This window comes from Silurus aristotelis (assembly GCF_946808225.1).
Source record: "Silurus aristotelis genome assembly, chromosome: 11".
NCBI classification, from domain to species: Eukaryota; Metazoa; Chordata; class Actinopteri; order Siluriformes; family Siluridae; genus Silurus; species Silurus aristotelis.
In genome coordinates this window covers 5,124,637-5,147,530 of record NC_139584.1, presented here as the reverse complement: position 1 = coordinate 5,147,530, position 22,894 = coordinate 5,124,637, and the positions used below count along the sequence as shown (strand labels likewise).

The following is a 22,894-nucleotide window of genomic DNA, read 5'->3' as shown; positions in this document are numbered from 1 at the left end:
TAGGACTACAATGAACAGTTCTGCATTTTAGGACCATCCCTAACAGAACTTGTTTCCTTTCCACTGTCACCACTGGATCACTCATTGTGGTTATACCTATAAAGGATAAATTTATAGGCATTGTATGTAAAGCTGCTATGGGATTATGTCCATTGTTGAATGTAATTAAATGTAATTGAATGCTATTGAACAAATAGTTGAATAGAAGATCATCCAAACTTCTTATGCAAAGAAGTTTTTCTCATGTGAGCCAGATGAAGGCACTAGATGTCACTAAAAGCTGATCATTGTTCTACAGAATCTTCCCCACTGTGGGACGAAGAAAAAAATTAAGAATTTGAATTTTATTGGAAAAAATATCTTAAAGGTATATCTTATCTAATATATGCAGATGGGTGTAAAACTATTTATCTAATTGTTATATTGATAAAAAAAAAAAAAAAAAAGATGAGGTTGATAAGTTTGCGTCTGCCAGGGGGGACGAAAAAAAAAAAAAAAAAAAAAAAAAAAAAAGATGAGGTTGATAAGTTTGCGTCTGCCAGGGGGTTAAATCAATTCTCTCTGGTACATACTTTGGCTAAAATTAAATATGGGGTGTCAATATAGTTTTAAAACCAATGTTAAATTTTGCCTTTTTATTATGTTAAATAATCAGGTCCCCTGGTGGTCTAGTGGTTAAGATGCAGCGCTCCCACCGCTGCGACCCGGGTTCGATTCCCGGTCAGGGAACCATCCCCAGCCACTCTTAGTGCCGGTCCCAAGCCCGGATAAATTGGGGAGGGTTGCGTTAGGAAGGGCATCCAGCGTAAAACATGTGCCAAATCAAACGTGCGGAGGATCCGCTGTGGCGACCCCTAACGGGAGAAGCCGAAAAGAAACTTATTATGTTAAATAATCATTAATGTGTGTGTTTGATGTTTTTCTATTAATTATTTAATAATTCTATTAAATATAATTTTTTATGGGAGGAGTCTCAAGTGTCTATGCTCTGAACCAGTCAGTGATAAAACCAAAGATATACTTATATAATGTTACTGTATGTTTCTATAAATGTTTTCATCTTCAGGACAGAAGAGGGTGACAAGTTTTTTTACTTATTTACTTCCACAACAGTTAATGAAACTATGCATTGATAAATAAAACGTGTGCTGTGTTTTTCTTTCTGTGCAAATTTCTGTCATGTAAGAGAAAACAAAATAACTCATCGTAGCAACAGTGATTCATCACTCCACCCTGTCGTTGATTATTTTCCTGTAACTGCACGACACCTATGAAAACTCAATGTGCTGGAACTTAATTAATCCAGATTTAATTTAGGGGGAGGAGGTGATGAGAAGGCTTAGAGAGGTCATAAGACTCAAACACACACACACACACACACACACACACACACACACACACACACACACACACAAATCCCTCCAAACTCCAAAACTGATACCATTTACGCGTGAACGTGCCGCAGCGGGAGCGCGCATTTACACGGCAGCGCGCGTTATTGGAAAGAAGGAACGATTAAAAACAATTTCTACTAGTAAAAGGAAAATAAATAAAATTATATATGTGTTTGTGAATGAAAAGAAGTGAGCAAGAAGATAGAAGCTTTGGAGCTGAAAGAAGGGGGGGGGTGTCAAGAAGAGAAGAGCAAGAAGAAGAAGGAGGTAGTACTAATAATTACCATCATCATCAACATAAAAAAAGAAGGGACACAAAAAAAACACCCTGATGGAGGGTGAAAGATGTCCTTGTCTCCTGCCACCCACCCGAAATCGATTGCGTTACATCAAGAAATCCCTCCAGTTTGACGTATAAAACAGGACGCATGCTGGGGAAAGAGTCGAGTGTGTTCTCCAGAGCCGGACAGGAATATACATACACTCATACACAAACACACACACACACACACACACACACATACACACACCACCGGCTGCCACCAAGCAGTGTAAGTGTGCACTTTGCATTTCTTTGAAAGTTGTGTTTTGTTTGAGTGAAAAAGTGGGTGCGCGCGCGCGCGCGCGCGCTCGCGCGTGTGTGTTTAATTAGAAGAATGTTCGTGATGCGCGCGCGTTTCAGTTCCTAAACACATACAGTACTGACTTAAGACCTGCACTGCATGTGTATCTGTGTTAAGCTGGACTTATCCTTAGGCTATGACTTATTATGACCCTTAATTATGGCTCAAATGGGACGTGTTTTATTTTATTATAACACCATATATAACGCACTGAATTCGGCCTGCAGCTGTTTATCCAGTGCTGTGTTTGTCCTAATTCAGTACAAGAGGTGAGAATAAATTCAGTACTACACTGTGCAGAGTATTTCAGGGCTCAATTCCATATAATACAGGCACACACTAGTGATGTAATCCATTCAGCACTTTTCTATTAGAGTGTTCATTTAAATCTATTAGGAAATAAGGTGTTACATTTTGTCAGTGTTAATTTAGAAAAAAGGCATGAGAATTGATTTACTACTTTGACAGGTGCATGTAAATGAGATGGTTAATTAAATATTGCCAGGGTTAGAAAGATGGTTATAAAGTGTTCATTCAAATCGAACAGCCGAAGAGCCAATATTCATTACTGGAGGGGTTTATATACTGGAGCCTGGGTTTATTTGAGTGGATTCTGGTGGTCAAAAATTTAGTAAAGACATTAAGAAACGATTTAATACCAAGGAGTTCATTCAGCGTGGAAAAGAATGTGGTGATTACTCATGTTCATTATATATATATATATATATATATATATATATATATATATATATATATATATATATAAAACATTTGTCGATTTTATGTAATAAGCTAGATTCGATTCAGTAGGAGCTCATTCAACACATTGAAGTATTTATTCCGGATTATACTGTGAGCATTGGTTCAGTGTTAATTCAGGATATAAATGTATCTATCTATCTATCTATCTATCTATCTATCTATCTATCTATCTATCTATCTATCTATCTATCTATCTATCTATCTATCTATCTATCTATCTATCTATCTATCTATCTACTGTCTTGTGATTTCATCATAATAAGAATGGATTTAATACTTTATAATAATGCTACTGGTGTTACTGTATGTATGGTTTGTAATGTTTTGTGGTAATGAATCAACACAGCAAGTACTGGCACAAAGCTTTAGGGGTTCATTTAATGTAATAATGGGAAAAAGTTCTAGAAAACAAACCTACTGTTACTCAACCCTGGGTGTGTTCATTCCCTCATGAATACATCTGAATTGATTTAGTGCTGTAAGTACAGGTTGCAGTAATGTAAAGTACGAGCTCATTTATCAACACTAAGTATTTTGTGTATTATTTGAGAATTACTGAAGCATTCAAATTAACAGATTCAGAACTTCAACAGAGATCTAGTAGAAGTGTTCATTCACCACAGCAGTAATAAATAGCAGTGGACTAAATAATAGATGTTAAATTGATTTGAAATAGATGTTAAAAAGTGAATTAAATTAAACATTTTTAAATTATTAATTCATGCTTTGGGGGTTAATTCAACATAATAAGTAACACTGTACGACAAAGTGTTAACATAACACTGTTAAAGTATGATAATTAATACATTAGTATTATGATTAATGTGTTAATAATTAAAATGTAACGTCATCTATGTTAATTCTGTTAAAACACATTACAATAATAATATCTTTAAACCATCTAGGTGTTTATTTAACACTGCAAAAGTTACATATAAACAATATACATAATGCCATTGATGCCAAGAGTTTCATTAATGCACTTATATGTGTAAAATCTGCAAAAATTGCTGTTGGTTAAAATGTTTATTTGACAGTGTAAAAAGTACGTAAAGACACACAGTGATCATTCCATAACAAAGGGTTTATTCAAATCAATTAATTAATTAATTAATCAAGGTTGTGGAGATTTGTGGGCATTCATAAAGTCATGTACTGATAAAGGATAAGGAGGCCTTGGATTCATTCAGCCTTTAAATTCAGCTCAAAGTTGTTTAATAGGGTTGACTAAGACATCGACTATAATTCTGTGCCTACAAATGATTGGTAAGAGTTTGGGGGGAAAACACATATAGCTGGAAAAAGTGGTGTCCCAATACTTTTGACCATGCAGTGTGTGTATATGTAAATGCTGATGGATTTAAAGGTTTTACATTAGCCAGATTTTTAAAAGGTGTTTTTTGTCCTTTGTGCCACAAATTCATAACTACAGTATAAACCTTTATTTTTTTATTGATGTGGGTCATATTTTATGAGGGTCACAGCTTGACTAGTAGCTTTTATGTCAAATGTCTAGTTCATTAACATGTAATTTAACCTTTTATAACTGCTTATTTAGTGCTGTAATTGGGTGTGTGTTTGTGTGTGTGTGTGTGTGTGTGTGTGTGTGTTTGTTTATCAGGCTGAAAAAGCCATGCAGGCTGAGAAGAGAAGGCACTTATTGTTGAGTGTAATTCTTTTGCTCATCACCTCCAGCCGGTGCAAGGACAGCAGAGAAGCGACGCTCGGGGACAAGCAAACTCTGCTGGACCTGCTGCTGCGCGTGATCGTGGACAGCGAGCGGGAAAAGATCAACACACGGGACAAATCCGCCCACGGCAGGCCAATAGGTGAGTTGGTGGTGATGATGATGATGGTGATGATAATAGGGTTATTAATATAATCATTGTTGTTACACGTTCACTTGTTTGTTGTGGCATGAGCTTCGGATGTGGGTGATTTAAAAGTGGCCTAACAGGGTAACTTCACATACAAACAAACACTGTAGGAGATGATTAATTATTTATTAACATAGCTCAGAGGTGGAAAGGGTAATAAAATATTCTACTCAAGTACTGTTACTACAATGGCTTTTTACTTAAGCATGAGTAAAGTTATAGGTCTTAAAAATCTGCTCAAGTAAAAGTGATAATTATCTAATTTAAAATTTATTTAGAGTAAAATTGACCAAGTTACCTTTTCAACAGTGGGGGTGGGGGGTGGGATTGAATTGTAGTTGAAAAAGGACACAGAGATATAAATCATATTTAGAGAGTAATTAAAACAACACTAGCTTCCGGGGCGGTATTTTAATTTATTTATTGCTCAGTAATGGTTGTGATTTAAAATGTAGCTAAGTACAATACTTCAAACAAAATATACTTAAGTAAAAGTCAAATTACAGATGTTAAAAATACTTTAAAAAGTAGAAGTACAAAAAACAAAACGACTCAATTACATTAATGTGAGCACTGTAATTCATTACTTTTTATCTCAGAAATAGCTAAATTGAGCTAAATTGGGCATACACTGACAGTATAGCCAGATACAATTCTCAAATCGCCAAGATGTTGATGAATTTTTCTACAACATGACAGTATTTTGGTTTTTAACATAAGTCGCAGGTTGATATGAATGTCTTTGTTCTAATATGTTAGCGTTTCTGTACTATTAGCTCTTTCACAACACTCTTCCTATTACCTAAAGCTGAAAAAAAACCAGACAACCAACAAATACGTTAAGACGTTAGCGTTTGTTCACTATAAGGGGTTTTTTATTTAATATTTATGTTTATAGGACAAATAAGTTTTATACTGGCTTCACACTTGCGGTTCCTCTGTATAATTCTTTTATATTTAAGCCTATGAAAGCATGAGTGAGAACAGAACTCGTTTCTTCTACATTTCAAAACAGAAAAAAGTGTTTATAAGCATAATTGTTGGCTAATTGTAGTGGTATATGAGAAATAAAGCTTTTTGGTTTGAATCACTTAGTGATTAGACTTAGCAGTTAATGTTGTATTGCATCTATGTTTTGTTTTTAACAAGCCTTGCTTCTATATTCAATGAACAAAAAAGTTGAACCTACATAACATGTTAAATTTTAAATTGCAAAAAAGGTAGTACTGCTTATATAAGAGAGATACAAAGAGGTCATAACCAAACCCATGTGGCGGTGTAACCTTTGTCAAGCCTTAAGAACAAACTGTACACATCATTCTACGAAGACATTTAACGTTAGGATAACTAAATAGTGTCTGTATTTCTGCAGCACATTAGCACTATACATTCTAGTTAGTTAGCTAGCTAGCTAGTTGTGGAGAACTTATAGTATTATGTTTTGGTGTAGTGCTAAGTGTACAACATTGATTAGCTACATATATCCATAAAGCATAATATATAGTATTTTAATTACATGTTACTATCACTTAGCATAAAGAAAGCTAAACTGGTGTTTACATTAATTGCTAGCTCTGTTATCTTTTTAATATCTGTAATAAAGGAAATCCTAGAGTAAAAGCTCATGCTTTATTTAGTACTGAAGTTTATTTTGCGCTGTTTGAGAAGCAGTATAGTGCAGAGGATGCCGATCGAGTATTTGCTCTCTTCGGTCTAACGAAGGATGTTTGCCAGCTTCCTTAGCAATGTTTGGATTAAAGCTTCAGCACCGCAAGACGTCGCTGGTGTTAATGAGCTTTGTCTTAAGCGCCAAGCGTTAAAGTGTGTTTCAGAGGTAGAACTCGTGTGGTTAGTAATATCTGTCATGTAACAGAGGCAAATTCAAATGAAATTTATAGTCAAGTCAAGTCAAGTCAAGTTTATTTCTATAGCGCTTTTCACAACAGACATTGTCTCAAAGCAGCGTTACAGAAATCAACAGTCAAGGTGAATGGTGTGCATTTATCCCTGATGAGCAAGCCATGGCGACTGTGGCAAGGAAAAACTCCCTTAGATGTAATGAGGAAGAAACCTTGAGAGGAACCAGACTCAAAAGGAGAACCCATCCTCATTTGGGTGAATAAATACTAACAAAAAGACCAAAAGGTTAACATGAGATAACATGATAATCATAACCTGAATCCTTGATGGTGACAGACGATGAAGGGCATTGCAAGGTGTGACTTAAATGCTAGTGCTCACTAATTAAATTAAATTCAAAATTATTCAGTTTAATTTATATTCAAATCAAATCAAATAACACATACACATATTGTGCTTTTAACAATGGACATTATCCCGAAGCAGCTTTACTGATTCCATGTGCTGTTTGTTTTTTCATATGAGGTTGCAAGCTGCACGGATTTATTATATAATAGTAATATATTATATAGCGCTATATTATATTTAATATTTATCTTCTTCTTCTTCTTCTTCTTCTTTCGGCTGCTCCCATTAGGGGTCGCCACAGCGGATCATCCGTCTCCATACCACCCTGTCCTCTATATCTGCCTCTTTCACACCAACTACCTGCATGTCTTCCCTCACCACATCCATGAACCTCCTCCTTGGCCTTCCTCTTTTCCTCCTACCTGGTGGCTCCATCTTCAGCATTTTTCTACCAATATAATTCATGTCCCTTCTCTGCACATGTCCAAACCATCTCAATCTCGCCTCCCTCACCTTGTCACCAAAACATCCTACATGTGCTGTCCCTCTAATAAACTCATTTCTAATCTTGTCCATCCTCGTCACTCCCAACGAAAACCTCAACATCTTCAGCTCCGCTACCTCCAGCTCCACCTCCTGTTTTTTACTCAATGCCACTGTCTCTAATCCATACAACATCGCAGGTCTCACCACAGTCCTATAAACTTTCCCTTTCATTCTTGCAGATACTCTTCTATCACAAATCACTCCTGTCACTCTTCTCCACCCACTCCACCCTGCCTGCACTCTTTTCTTTACTTCCCTAACACACTCTCCATTACTTTGCACTGTTGACCCCAGGTACCTGAACTCCTCCACCTTCTCCACCTCTTCTCCCTGCAACCGCATCACTCCACTGCCCTCCCTCTCATTCACACACATGTACTCTGTCTTACTCCTACTGACTTTCATTCCCCTTCTCTCCAGCGCATATCTCCACCTTTTCAGGCTCTTCTCAACCTGCTCTCTACTCTCACCACAAATCACAATATCATCTGCAAACATCATAGTCCAGGGAGACTCCTGTCTGACCTCGTCCGTCAACCTGTCCATCACCACTGCAAACAGGAAAGGGCTCAGGGCCGATCCTTGATGCAGTCCAACCTTCACCCTGAACCAGTCTGTCGTACCTACTGCACACTTTACTGCCGTCACACTGTCCTCATACATGTCCTGCACCACCCTCACATACTTCTCTGACACACCTGACTTCCTCATACAATACCACAACTCCTCTCTCGGCACCCTGTCGTACGCTTTCTCTAAATCCACAAATACACAATGCAGCTCCTTCTGTCCTTCTCTATACTTCTCCATCAACATCCTTAAAGCAAATAAGGCATCTGTGGTGCTCTTCCTCGGCATGAAACCATACTGTTGCTCACAGATGGTCACCTCTTCTCTCAGCCTGGCTTCCACTACTCTTTCCCATAACTTCATGGTGTGACTGATCAACTTAATTCCCCTGTAGTTACTGCAGGTCTGCACATCTCCCTTATGCTTAAAGATCGGTACCAGCACACTCCTTCTCCGTTCCTCAGGCATCCTCTCCCCTTCCAGAATCCTGTTAAACAATCTGGTTAAAAACTCCACTGCCATCTCTCCTAAACATCTCCACGCTTCTACCGGTATGTCATCTGGTCCAACCGACTTTCCATTCTTCATCCTCTTAATCGCTGCTCTCACTTCCTCCTTACTAATCCTATCTACATCCTGCTTCACCAACTCCACATCCTCCAACCTTCTCTCTCTCAGATTTTCCTCATTCATCAGCTGCTCAAAATACTCCCTCCATCTTCTCAACACACTCTCCTCACTAGTCAACACATTTCCCTCTCCATCCTTTATTGCTCTAACTTGCAGTACATCCTTCCCAGCTCGGTCCCTCTGCTTGGCCAATCGGTATAAATCCTTTTCTCCTTCCTTAGTGTCCAACCTCTTATACAGTTCCTCATATGCCTTTTCCTTGGCTTTCGCCACATCCCTTTTAACCTGCTGCCGCATCTCCTTGTACTCCTGCCTACTCTTCTCATCACTCTGTCGATCCCACTTCTGTTTTGCCAATCTCTTTCCCCTAATGCTCTCCTGCACTTCCTCATTCCACCACCACGTCTCCTTGTCTTGCTTTCTATTTCCAGATGTCACACCAAGTACTTTTCTAGCTGCCTCCCTCATCACTCCTGCAGTAGTTGCCCAATCATCCGGCACCTCTTCACCACCACCAAGCCCCTGTCTGACCTCTTCCCTGAACCTCACACTACACTCTTCCTCCTTCAGTTTCCACCATCTTATTCTTGTTTCAAACCTTACTTTCCTCCTCTTCTTCTTCGCCTCCAAAACCATCCTACAGACCACCATCCGATGCTGTCTAGCTACACTGTCCCCCGCCAACACCTTACAGTCTCCAATCTCCTTCAGGTTGCATCTCCTACACAGAAGATAATCCACCTGTGTGCACCTTCCTCCACTCTTATACGTCACCCTATGATCCTCCTTCTTCTTAAAATACGTGTTCACCACTGCCATTTCCATCCTTTTAGCAAAATCTACCACCATCTGCCCTTCCACATTCCTCTCCTTAAAACCATACCTACCCATCACCTCCTCATCACCTCTGTTCCCTTCACCTACATGCCCATTAAAGTCTGCCCCAATCACCAATCGTTCTTTCCTAGGTACACCATATACCACTTCATCTAATTCACTCCAGAATCTTTCTTTCTCCTCCATCTCACAGCCAACTTGTGGAGCATAGGCACTGATGACATTTATCATCATCCCTTCAACTTCCACCTTCACGATCATCACCCTATCAGAAACTCTCTTCACCTCCACTACACTCTTACTGTACGCTTCCTTCAGAATCACCCCTACACCATTTCTCTTTCCATCCACACCATGATAAAACAGTTTAAACCCACCTCCAATGTTCCTGGCCTTACTCCCTTTCCACTTGGTCTCCTGAACACACAACACATCTACCTTTCTCCTCTCCATCATATCAGCTATCTCTCTCCCTTTACCCGTCATAGTACCAACATTTAAAGTACCAACCCGAACCTCTACTCTCCTACACTGCTCCTTTTCCTGCCGTCTCTGTAGACGCCTTCCTCCTCTCCTTCTCCTCCTTCTCCTCCTTCGGCCAACAGTAGCCCAATTTCCACCGGTACCCTGTCGGCTAACGATACCTGTGGCGGTCGTTGTTAACCCGGGCCTCGACCGATCCGGTATGAAATTTCTTATTTGTGATCCGCATATTTGATTTGGCACATGTTTTACGCTGGATGCCCTTCCTAACACAACCCTCCCCATTTCCCGGGCTTGGGACCGGCACTAAGAGTACACTGGCTTGTGCCCCCCTAATGGCTGGGTTATTATATTTAATATTTATAATTTGTTAATTATATAATTATATTTATTAATTAATATGTTCATATTAATTTCCTTTATTACATTTTCATGATTCGGTACTGGTTTATTTTCGTAATAAAGTTCAATACTATTTTAAATGGAGTTTTATGTTTGTTTCTTTCTTATCCAGTGTGCATTTTAAAAACGATTTGTTGATCAATTGGTTATCGGCAAGTACGAACCTAGCTATAGTTAATCCTAATTATTTATTAGATTCACCCGCCAACCATATGCATGTGCATTAGTAAGTAAATGTTTTGATTTCAATAACAGTGAATGTGAAAAAATGGCATCATGATAGTAATAATTATCTTTTAGTAGGCAAAAAAAATATGCTTATTTGTCTAGACAGTGCATAACAAAATAATAAATGAAGCTAGCATTAGGAGGCATAATAAATACTTTTAAAATCATAGTAAAATCTTTACAATAATACTTGTAGTCACTCCGGCCCATTGCTTTTTTTTGTTTCAATCCGGACCCCTCATTAAGAAAGGAAAAATTACATGGTCCACACAGAAAAAGGTTTGGGGACCCCCAATGGAAAGAGTCTCTAGTGTCAGAGCTTTGTAGCAGTCAACTTGAGCTGAAATGAAGTGCAAGTTAAGTTAACTCTTGACATGAGTTAAAATGCACACGTGCAAACAACATTTAGTGCAAACTACACAACACAATGAGACAATAAACACAGTGACAGTGCAGCACTGACCAGTGTAGTAAAAGTCCTAAAAAAAAAAAACCTCTATATAATAATTCTTTACTTTATACTAAACATTTCATGCGGAACATGACAAGAAGCCAAAGATGACTGATTTATTTTAATCATATTTAATTGTACTTTTTTATTGTTGCATGATGTGATTCAATTAAACTTTCATATGTGAGTTCTTCGAGAGTAGAATTAATTATTATCTAGCCTGTAAAATGTCTGTGTTGTGAAAGACATTTATTTGGAAGGCCTTTGAAGTTTTGTTCTTTGGAATTGAATTAATTATAAATGCCTCGTGAACTTATTCCCCTCGAGTCCTTACACCTGCTAGACTCTGTCCAGGTCAGAATATGGACATGCACATCAGCGAGGCTCTGGTGTATGACTCACGTGGGAGGAGAATGTGTAAATAGCCATCCGTAATGCCACCGAATCCTGTCTACTGTTGCACCGTAATGTCCCTAATGCCCGGCTATTTCCTCTTTACTGCCGGAGATAAACTGAGTTACACTGCCATGTGAGCGCTTTTGCGTTAATAAACCGCGCTGTGAATTAACCATCCAGCTCAAATTCATTCATAATGCAGGGTGAGTAATCGCTGCATTCACAGGAGGCTATAATTAGCAGCTGGACAGATTTGGGCATCTGACACTGATAAGCGTTTGAATACTAAGAAGTAATCTCCTTACAACAGCTCTGAATGTGAGAACTCTAATAAAAAAACCATTGAACATCTCACTGTTTAACATTTAATTCTAGGTTTATTCCCCTTTTCCTGAAGTCTTTCCAGTACATTCTAAAGCTTTTTGGGGGTGTTCATTCAGCTACATGAGCAATAGTAAGAGCAGACACTTACGATATTAAGGAGACTCCAGTTCTAGTTCATCCTAAAGGTGTTCAGTGGGGTTGACGGGGTCCGGGCTCTATGCAGAACATTCAGGTTCTTCCGCTCCAACCGTAACGCCAACAAGCATGTCTTTATGTAGCTCGTTTTGGACACAGGAGCATGTTCATGAGGGACAGGGATTGTGTGATTAAAACATGTTGGAAACCATATGTAGGTGTGATAGTCAGGAGTGCAAATATTTTTAGCAATTATATCTAAATGTTTGAAGTCAAAAGATTGTACTTAGAAAAGCAGCTAATGAGGACTGAAGGCTTACTCCAAAAAAAATGTAAGAAATGTGCAATTATTGTTATGAGTTTCTGAGTAGTTCAGAAATCGTGCCATGGCTCATGTTTATACTACTGAGAGAACAGAGAGAGAGAAAGTTCCTTTGGTGATAATTAAAAAAGAAAAACAGTAATTAGATTATATTCAATAATGAATCAATCAGGAAATTAGTAGAATTAGCAGGTTTGCTATAGAAGTTTTCCTGTAAAATCAGATTAATCCGTTTACCGCAGTACAGGAACAGTGCACTTCATCCAAAACTGCGCTAAACCTTTACCACTTCAACACATTAATGAACTGAAACACTGTGCAGCTGGATTTGGGAGGAACCCGGGGCATGGGTTCTGATTTAAACCAGGCTGAGTTCAGGATGATTCCAAAAACAAATACCTACCCACACCCTCACATTCCACACCCAGATATTCCCTTATCTCGGTGTAATAACACACAAAGATAAACAGAGCGAGTATTTCTATCATAAGAGGAAATAAAAGAGGAATAAAAATAAACTGCATGGATAATGTGCAAAATCAGGATTCTACATATTTACATTTATGGTATTCGGCAGATGCCTTTATCCGTTTATCTCATTTATTCAACTAGCAGCTACTGTATAAGGTTAAGTGCCTTGCTCAGGGACTCAGGACTGGCAGCTTGGTGCTGAGATTTCAACTCACAACCTTCAGATTAAAAGGCTAATGCCTTAACCGCTAAGCTACCACCTCCTACATAATTTATCTAGTTAAACACTTACTTCAGCCTTCATTTGTCTTCGTCCTATAGCATTTCATCGAACGTATGGAGCGAATAAGGGAGGTGTAAGTTTACAGAGAATCCACAATTGTATTAATTTATCTGTCTTAAAAATGTCTGGAAAAGTTACTTGGTGTTTCCTCAGACACTGGAGACTCCTTTAATGAGTACAAAGTAAATGTGTTAAAATAGAAATATTTATCATCTTATCTTTATACCATAACTGTTACTATAGAAACGATCATTAATTGCTTTATTGCTTTATTGAACTATTCAACACCTTCTGACCAATCAGAATCCTATAATAATGTGGTGTTCTTTTACATCATACAGAGAGCATGCTTATTTATTATTTGAATTGAATTGAGACAAAAGTTTGTGAACACCTGCTTATAAGAATAGTTTGTGCTTTTTGAACGTCCCATTTAGTCCCCATTTGATGTTATAATAAACTCCGCTCATCTGGGAAGAAGCTTCACTTCCTGCTCCCTGATTATACAAAAAGTCCTGGCAGAAACTTCTCTCTCTCTCTCTCTCTCTCTCTCTCTCTCTCTCTCTCTCTCTCTCTCTCTCTCTCTCTCTCTCTCTCTCTCTCTCTCTGTATCCATGTCTGAGCGGTTATTCCCTGCTTACCTGCACACAGAGAAATTGCATGTTTTTGCTTTGTTTTTTTATATATTTGCCCTCATGCCTGATGTCTTAAACCCCGAAACAGATCTTAGGAACCCGGCGTACCGAGAACCTTTGGGACCTAAACGTCTGCTTACCTCATCAGGGACCTGTAATGTTCTCTAATGCTCTCTAATGTTCTGGCTAATGTTTTCTTTACAGCTGAAGACAATCAAATCTTCTTTCTTTTTGTTTTCTTTTTTTTTCTCAGAGATTGTGCTGAGAGACGTCACAATTAAGGACAGGTTTATAAAACATTTCACAGGTAAGCGTTCCTGATTTACACATTTTATTTAGGTCACTTTTGACAATATCAGACAAGAAAACTCAAATTTTATTTATAATGTACGCAACTATACAAGGTATGATGTGAAAGATTTAATGAGTAAAATAATAATAATAATAATTATTATTATTATTATTATTATTATTTTATATATATATATATATATATATATATATATATATATATATATATATATATATATATATATATATATATATAATATGAAAAGTCTAAAAATAAAAAAAAATTAAAGAAACATTAAATGGGTTAGGGTTAGGGTTAGGGATTTTTTTTATAGAATTGTCAAAATAGTAAAGGATAAAAAAAATGATTGCAATAAAAAATAGAAACAGAATTTGAACAATTTACATTATGACCTATTCTAAGCACTTCTAATAAAGAAAAGCCATGCACGGTGCACATATTGTACACATCTGCACTATATTATTTTAATTCGATTCCATATTTTCTATTTTTATATTTTATGCTTTGATTTGTGTACAGAAAATAAAGCCTATTTTTTATAACATTTTATGTCACACACAGTCAATAAATGCATTAGGCTGCACATTGTACTGTGTGTAGTTTGTGTTTGTGTCTGATAATGGTCTAATAAGATCATTTCAAAAATACAAATTCATCCACATTGGACTAATATTGGGTCCCACTGAATGCAGTAGCATAATGATCGATTCAATCTGAATTAAAGTTCAATTATTAACCATCAGCTCAATCATCAACAGTAATATCAGTCTCTAAGTAGTCACTAATATCATGCCTGTTCGACTGCATTGCAAGTAAAACTTTTGGAAATTTACTCAGCGAACTTTATCAGAAGCAAGTTTTGCAATCTGTCGCTATCTTTTGCGAGTCTGTACGCCGCTGGTACCTGTACGCAACGGTCAGTCAGACATTCAGGTTCAGGTCACCCCCGAGCTGTTAAAGCTGATTAATCGCTTCAGGTCCCGAGGTGGCTGCAATAATTGCTGCAAAAATCCATTATCCAGATGCTAATCCGAAGAGCCTGACATGCTTTATTGAAACATTTAATTCTTCAGCCTCGTGCGAAGAAAGAAAGAGTGTGAGCTAATCTGTTCATTTGGGTCCCTGCACAGCTAAAGCAGGGTGAATCGTTTTTTTTCCTGACAGACAATAAAAACATCTCCAGCGACAGAAAAGACTCCGGCTCCTGTCACTGGACTGTCAGACCTTAAAAAAAAAAAAAAACGCACATGCTTAGACAACTCAGACAACTCAAACGACGGACAGGAGTGTCTCTGCTGTCTACGGTTTTCTTTTTTCCTAACCTTGATTAGACAACTGTCTTTCTTTAAGCAGGACCAGTCAAGTTTCCGTCAGAGTGCAGGATGCATTTTCACCGGATTTACCACAACACCAGGGAGTGTTCCAGACCTGCATGTACGTCCTCATATCATTTTTTACTTTCTAGTGTCAAATTAGTTACTGATGCCCAGGATGCTGGTTGATCTGATAGTGTGCTCTGATCCTAACATACCATAACGTTACCTGAGACAAGCATGCACTCTCATGAACCAATCAGATTTACATTTATGGACAAAAGTTTGTGTATACTTAATTTCCTATTTAGTCCCTATTTGCGGTAACACTTTCCAATAACAGTACATACATAAGCATGTACTAATATGTGAACTAAATGTAATTATGAACTAATAATGAGTAAAGACATATACTGATCAAGAACTAACCTTAACTACACCATGAGTCACATGAACAACATAGGAACAACGGCAACTTTAATTACATGTTAGTACATGTTTGTTAATTAATGTTTTAATTGACACTTTAGGTTAAGCTAACTGTAACTTGTTCTGTGAGAAAGAATATAAATATATAAATTAAAAGTGCATTATTTACAATGCATTACACCATTGTATGGTGCTGAATTATCCCCTTCATGGCACAATAATAAACATCGGTTTTCACCTGTGTATTCATACCTTTCTCATCAAATCTACAAATCATCAACATTTAGTTTACACATGCTTATTTATTCACTGCTATTGTAAAGTGTTACCCCATTTACTGTTATATTAACCCCCCACTCTTCTGGGAAAATGTTCCACTAGATTTTGGATTGTGCTTGTAAATCTTTCTGAGGGGTTCATTCTGCCACAAGGGTGTTAGTAAAGATGTTGGGTGAAGAAGCCTGGAGTGTACGCAGCGTTCTAATTCATCCCAGAGGTGTTCAATAGGCTTCCACCTCAAACCCATGTAAACCATATCTTCATGGAGCTGGCTTTGCACAGGGGCATTGGCATGCTGGAACAGGATTGGGTTGCCAGTGAAGAGAAAAGTATACTACCACATCCAGAGAATTGTGTCCCTATAATTTTGTGGTAACAGTTTGGGGAAGAACCATATATGATTGAGAAAGCCATATACATATAGTGTTGCTTGGCAATGGTGGGATTGAAACTTGTGCATGTAACCATGTCATAAGTTGTCACTTTTTGTACAATGACACCAAAATACAGTGATCTAGATGCATGTCACGATTAACGAAACAGAGCAGATCACAAAGAGCTGCAGCATCTTCCTGGAATAGCAGTGAACTGTTGAGCAGTTCATTTCAGCTAGCACAGAGGCACTTCATGCTTTTACTCAATGCACATTTTACACCATTTTAATGCAGTCGAGCTCTCTTTCGAATATTTTGTTCGAACTATAACATCTTCTTTAATAAAAAGCTCTGTGACATCTCAGATTGATTCACATTTCAGCATCCATATTGACTCATTGTATTCTTATGTCTGATATTAACTGTCTTGCTGGATTTACTCTGGTTATATAACCGCAATTTTGTTGTTTAGATCTTGTGTGCACGCATGTGGTATTTATTTCTTTTTTTTTTTATGTTGGAATGCACAGGGCGGCTTCATTAGACAATTTCACAATCTCTCTTCAGTCTGCAATGTGCACAACTCCCAGGCTTCCTCTCAACCCTGTTTAAGGAGTTTTTTCCCTCAGTGTCCAGGAGCCAAGATAAATTGTGATGTGATTTATTTGTAAAGGCTGTGCGGTGGAAAGTCAAAGATTCATTAAAAAATATAAAAAAAAGAAGATTGGGAAATTTGGGAAAAGGGATCATGACTACTGATTTATCAGAAGATTGCTTTAGCAGCTCCAACAGTAGCGCAGGTTCATGTTAATGCACTCGTTCTGATTGTAAAGTCATATCGGCTCATCCTAAAGATGATTTAGTAAAAAATTTTGGAAGGAGTCTCCAGTTTCAGCACTTTGTAACATCTCTCTTTAAGAGAGACTAAAAAGTGATTTCACGGAGAGATTCTACCATTAAATGCAACTAAGGCATGAAAGATCATGACACTGTTTTATTCCTTACCTGATGTTTTATTAACATTATAGATGGTGGTTATCTAGTTAGCTGATTAAATGTATTTACATTTGAAACAAAGCTTGGACGAATAGGGGGACAGTAGAAGGACAAAATCTTGTGAAGGTTGTGTTTTTTGTGTGTAATTTTATGTTTTAAAACCTGCTTTTTTTCTATTTTCAGTCTACAAAAGATGTGCAAGATTGCTGATAAGATTAGCGATGAGCCCGCTGTGTGCTCAGCCGTAGCGGCATTCGTAAAAACGTAAGTCGTATTTCTATATGTTCAGACTCTGTCAAGCAGCAAACGAATCGAAATGCAAATGGATTGAAATGGTGTGTGAGAACTAATGTGAAAACTTTAATTGGAACCACCTGCTAGATTTCCTGCACGAGGACCGTGTAAAATGGATCCAGGCCGTATCCCTGCGAGGTGCCTCCATCACATGAACATTTTTACAGATTGGCTTGAAATGGTGTTTCTTTGCTTTTTGGTTGAAGATAAAATGAAGCAGTTATTTTAAAAAAGAGGTTCAGCTGGATTTTTTTCGTATCTTTCGCAATGCTTCATGTGTAAGCGTGACTCACTGGCCCACAGCTACACACATACACACAGACCAAAACATCCATATTTGAGTTTCTGTACCATAAGGAGATGAAAAACTAAGAATGAAATGGATTATTGCTTAATGAATGCAAAAGTAATTTTTTTTTATTCTGTTTATGTGTGGATTTGCTATGGTTTATTGTTGGTGTAAATCAGAGAACTAAGAAAAGAAGGGAGGAAAACCAGGATGCGATAAGTAATGAAAATAAAATGGCAATATAAAATAATGCTTTACAAAAAAACAGAAGGAAGAAAAAACACAAAAAACCATAACAAGACTGAAAATAAAAATGCTGTTAATGAATAAATCTTATCTTTACAAAAGTAAATAGATTTGGAATATAAATTTTACATTTCTAAATCATCCCTAATAAGTTTATCTCATATATTTTCTACTAATAAGTAGAGACAGTAACAAGGGAAAACTCCCTAAGATGGCGTTAGGAAACAAACTTGAGAGGAACCAGACCAAAAGGAAACCCACCCTCATCTTTGGTGTACAGAACATCTATTTAATATAGTTCATCTTTGTTAAGGTTATAAACTATTCACTGATGGACAGTTCTAAACCATTATATCAGGTTGTTAATTTTAATAAGTCCAAATTGATCTTGATGGTTCTTAAGATATTAAGGTGCTTATGTTATCTTCATGGAGCAAATCTTTCCAGTAATTATAGATCATAGAATTATAGAAAATGTCTTCATTGAGGGTTATTTTGCTACTTAAACGGTTTTAAGCTACCAAAAAAATCAGATCAGCCTAATCTTTGTGACGGAGGTGAGCTTACACTTCATGAAACAAATTCCTTCACAGTCCTTCTGGTTTGGTTCCATTACCAGTACGTTTCTGACAAATGTTTGTAATAAAATTATCTTCAGTTACATTCTTAAGAGGAAAAACATTAAATGAGTAGTTTTTTACTGATTCAGACAGCGCACTGTGATCAAATTAACAACAAATTGGCCTTAGCTGACTAAAAGCTGCTGGAATTGACACAGATGTAATCTTCAAACGAGCTGAAGAGCAGAACGTCATTTCTCTGTCCATGTAGTGACATCGGCGCTGGCAGTAATGGAAAACCCAGGACAAATTCTGACTTAAAAAGCATTGAGAATCAAGAAATGGAGCGTGAAAGATTGACCTGTAGCCATCAGGAGCTATTGTTCCCCTTGCTTCTTCTAGACACTAACAGAAATGTTTAATTGGCCGTCGATGTATTGAGTCTGTAATTATGTGTGAATCAGTAAAAGAACTGTCTTGAGTAGTTGATGACAGATCCAGGGGTCGAGCCCGAAATACTTTAACGCTTAGCCTGAAAAGTCGACGACGCACTCAGGATCGATCCTCGTTTGTGTTATAGGGGCGGGGCTTTGAGCTGCTAGTTTGTGCTCATTGGATGGAATTGATTGCATAATTCTGTACACCACTTTTGTGCGTGAAAGTATGCTGTTTTTTTTTTTTTTTTTTACTTGCAAGCACTCTGTATCAACCCTTTCATCATGATCACCAACTTTAAACAGGAAGTTACATGACAATCCAAGTCAATTGTGTTACTCAAGATTAGGTCACAAAGCTTCACAAAACATGCTTTGGCTAGAAGCAAAAAAAAACAAGATTTGGAGAAAAGGTGAAGTTTTGCCTTTGTAAATTGGCTCATATAAAACATTTTATTATACTTCAAAGCATTTGACTTTTACCTTTATATAAAGCTAAAATAAAAAGGGAGAGAAATACAAAATGTAAAAGGGGAGAAAGGAAACATGAGAACGTGAAATGCCTAAAAGTGACAAACATTTATTTATTGATTTATTTATCATTTAAAAAAAAATTTATATATAAAGAAATATTGCATACACAAAATACTGTTGAGTTCTTTCCCAAACTGTTACCACAAAGTTGGGAATCGTTTGGGAATTGTTCGGAAAACGTTTGGGAAATGATTTCAACAATCTCAACAATGTTGTTGCTGAATGAGCAAAAATCTCAACAAACACAATCCAAAATTTACTGGAGTATCTTCCCTGAAGAGCGAAGCGAATAAGAACAGCAAATAGAGAATAAATGTGAAACAAGGTGTTCAAAAAGCACATACCAATCTGATGGTCAGGTTTTTTTTTCATATAGTCTATACTGAAAGAATAGTTTGCATTTCTAAATGGCACATATAAATTAAAATAATTGATTACTAATCCAGGATGAATATTTATGTTCCAGATACTGATGTTACAGAAGTCGGAGCTCTGAAGAATTGGAGCACATGATTTTTCTGAGGAAGTGCCTTCCACTCACCAAGTTAGAGCAAGAAATTAAAATATATCACTGAAATACTGTAACATTTTAGGTTTTTTAACCATTTGTTTCCATATTAAAAAAAATCTATAAATCAAAAATATAGTTGGCTTGGAATTTAATGGATTATTCAACATCACAGCCATTTATTTATTGAAATGTTATGTAAATATTCAGTACTGATAATCAGATAATATATTTAAAAATGTATGTTTTGTTCTATATTGTTTTGTGTCCTGTAGAAAGGTTAATGAATATTTCTTTATATATTCTTCATTTCATCCACATGTTTAATTTTGTGTTATGTGAAATGAGAGTTTCCTCTTTTTTGTCTGAGTTGCTTACAATGCTGTGGTTTTGGTGATGTTTAATATGACACGTATAGAAATCATTCCAAACTGTTTAAACAAAGAAAAGTCGCTAATGGAAAAATTGCACTGATGTTTTGAAAAAAAAAAAACAATTAAAAAAAGTTTGAAGCACATGACTGTAGTGAGATTATTGAAAGAAAGAAAGAAAGAAAGAAAGAAAGAAAGAAAGAAAGAAAGAAAGAAAGAAAGAAAGAAAGAAAGAAAGAAAGAAAGAAAGACGTTGGATGGATGGATGGATGGATGGATGGATGGATGGATGGATGGATGGATGGATGGATGGATGGACGGACATGTAGAGGGACAGACCATGAAGGGATGCATTGGGAAAGGACTGATGAATGGACCAGTGGATGTATGGATGGATGGGCGGATGGACAAATTTACAGACAGACTGGTAGGATTGATGGATGCCTGGATGGATGAACAAATAGATAGGTGGCAGATTGGTTGGGTGGATGTATGGACAGGTAGGGGGGCAGACAGTTGGATAGATGGATGGATGGATGCATGGATGGATGGATGGATGGATGGATGGATGGATGGATGGATGGATGGATGGATTGATGCATGGATGGATGGATGGATGGATGGATGGATGGATGGATGGATGGATGGATGGATGGATGGATGGATTGATGATAGACCAGTTGGTGGATGGATGGATGGATGGATGGATGGATGGATGGATGGATGGATGGATGGATGGATGGACAGTCAGATGGACTGAAATCAATAAAGTACACAATTAACATAATTATACATAGAAAACCAGGAGTAAAAACTTTCATAAAGAAATATAAATCTTTGAAGTTGAGATGGCTCCACACACACACACACCCTGCACTTGCTGGGTATCTGTTTCTGTAATAATTAAATTAGTTATATTTCCTCATCACAAATTATTATCAGCTAATAATATTAAAAGTACATGAGCTAATGAACCAGTACCAGGACATTTTTATTGTTATAGACTTCAAAGTCATTCTGGTTAATGCCTAAATGTAAATGTTAGACATATCACTGAAAATATACAAATCATGTGCAACTTTGTTTTACTTCTTGAACTCTGACACACATTGTGAAGGTACTTCATGTATAATTTCATAAATAAGACGATGTGTGAGGCAGTGTGATATTATAATATTATGTACTTGAGCAAACTGCTGTAATGGTAGGTAATTATGGAAGTCTCTCAGGAAGAGCTCTGTGAGGAATCAGAGTTGAGATGCTTATCGTACATTTTTCTGGCTCGTTCTCCACAATAAGGCTTGTTTTTACATCAGTGAAGAACAACACAGATGAGATGTGACATCAAACAAGCTGAATTTATGTCACTCTGCTCATTTATCTTTATAAAGGAACGGAAGACAGAAAGACAGAAAGAAAGAAAGAAAGAAAGAAAGAAAGAAAGAAAGAAAGAAAGAAAGAAAGAAAGAAAGAAAGAAAGAAAGAAAGAAAGAAAGAAAGAAAGAAAGAAAGAAAGAAAGAAAGAGGTAACATTCCAAAATATGACGGAATGTTGGTTGGTATATTCCACTATAGATGCTAATTTATTAAGTGTAAATAAGAATAGGCAAAAATTTGAGGTGGCATGTTCAAGTGGCAAATAAACCAACCAACAAACAAACAAACAAATAAACCATAGTTTAGAAATTTAGAAATACTAGCATTCACGGTCGAGTTCAAATTCTCTTCAGATCATTAATTCCACATTGCAGTGAATCTCTGAGTGAAATGAGCTTGTGTGTAACATTCACCTTTGAACAAATGTAATTCAGAAGATTAAATGCTGAACCCTGCCGTCATTAGCATTCTGTTTTAATGTGAGTTGTTACAGCACATTTCTGCGATGGGCCTGCAAGAGACTTTAATTGTGGCTCAATTTGTGCTCTGGACACTTTTAACTCCCTATGTATTTAAGAATATCACCCCGGCCCAAAGCACTGCTAAAACAAGCAACTCCTGCGCCAGGAAAACAGTCAGCAGTGCACATTCTCACGCCATGAAGTCTCCAAAGACTCTTCAAAACTTTCAAGATCATCCGAAGAACACTTAACTCATGCCAGACACAATCTCCTTAACTTGTTTAGATCTAATATGCTTTGAGTTTCATGTTCTGCACTTCTGATATGCGTAAGTATGGTAACAGATTATTTGCTTGGCAGGTTAAAGCCAGCTAGGAGTCAACTGGATGATGTTATCAAATAATTAGCATGATCATTTGCATATCAACATGTATGAGACAATAAACAAACAGCTCTAATAGACAGTATTTACAGTATTACGTTATTTACAGTATTACCGTGTAAATGGTTATAGTTCAGAGTTACGTCCTTTTTAACCT

The 22,894-nt window shown here is 37.0% G+C and overlaps 1 protein-coding gene across 2 annotated transcripts; it reads left to right on the top strand.

The window, feature by feature from the left end:
• The first annotated feature begins 1,108 nt into the window (after positions 1–1,108).
• alkal1 (ALK and LTK ligand 1) lies at positions 1,109–20,663 on the top strand. Of its 2 annotated transcripts, none has more exons than XM_083555096.1 (6): positions 1,109–1,945; positions 4,401–4,608; positions 13,831–13,884; positions 15,244–15,324; positions 17,465–17,545; positions 20,105–20,663. In XM_083555096.1, the coding sequence occupies exons 1-5, from the start codon at positions 1,823–1,825 to the stop codon at positions 17,527–17,529; spliced, it is 531 nt and encodes a 176-aa protein (XP_083411222.1). In that variant the 5' UTR covers positions 1,109–1,822; the 3' UTR covers positions 17,530–17,545; positions 20,105–20,663. The 2 variants fall into 2 exon arrangements, with proteins under 2 accessions (XP_083411222.1, XP_083411221.1); XM_083555095.1 differs by having other exon boundaries at positions 15,241–15,324.
• The last annotated feature ends 2,231 nt before the right edge of the window (positions 20,664–22,894 follow it).

Bases quoted from the DNA above. Each gene is read 5' to 3' on its own strand.
- alkal1 (XM_083555095.1), top strand. From the start codon at position 1,823: ATGCTGGGGAAAGAGTCGAGTGTGTTCTCCAGAGCCGGACAGGAATAT. The intron at 13,885-15,240 runs GTAAGCGTTCCT...TCTTTCTTTAAG, and splicing joins GTTTATAAAACATTTCACAG to CAGGACCAGTCAAGTTTCCG. The intron at 15,325-17,464 runs GTACGTCCTCAT...TTCTATTTTCAG, and splicing joins GGAGTGTTCCAGACCTGCAT to TCTACAAAAGATGTGCAAGA.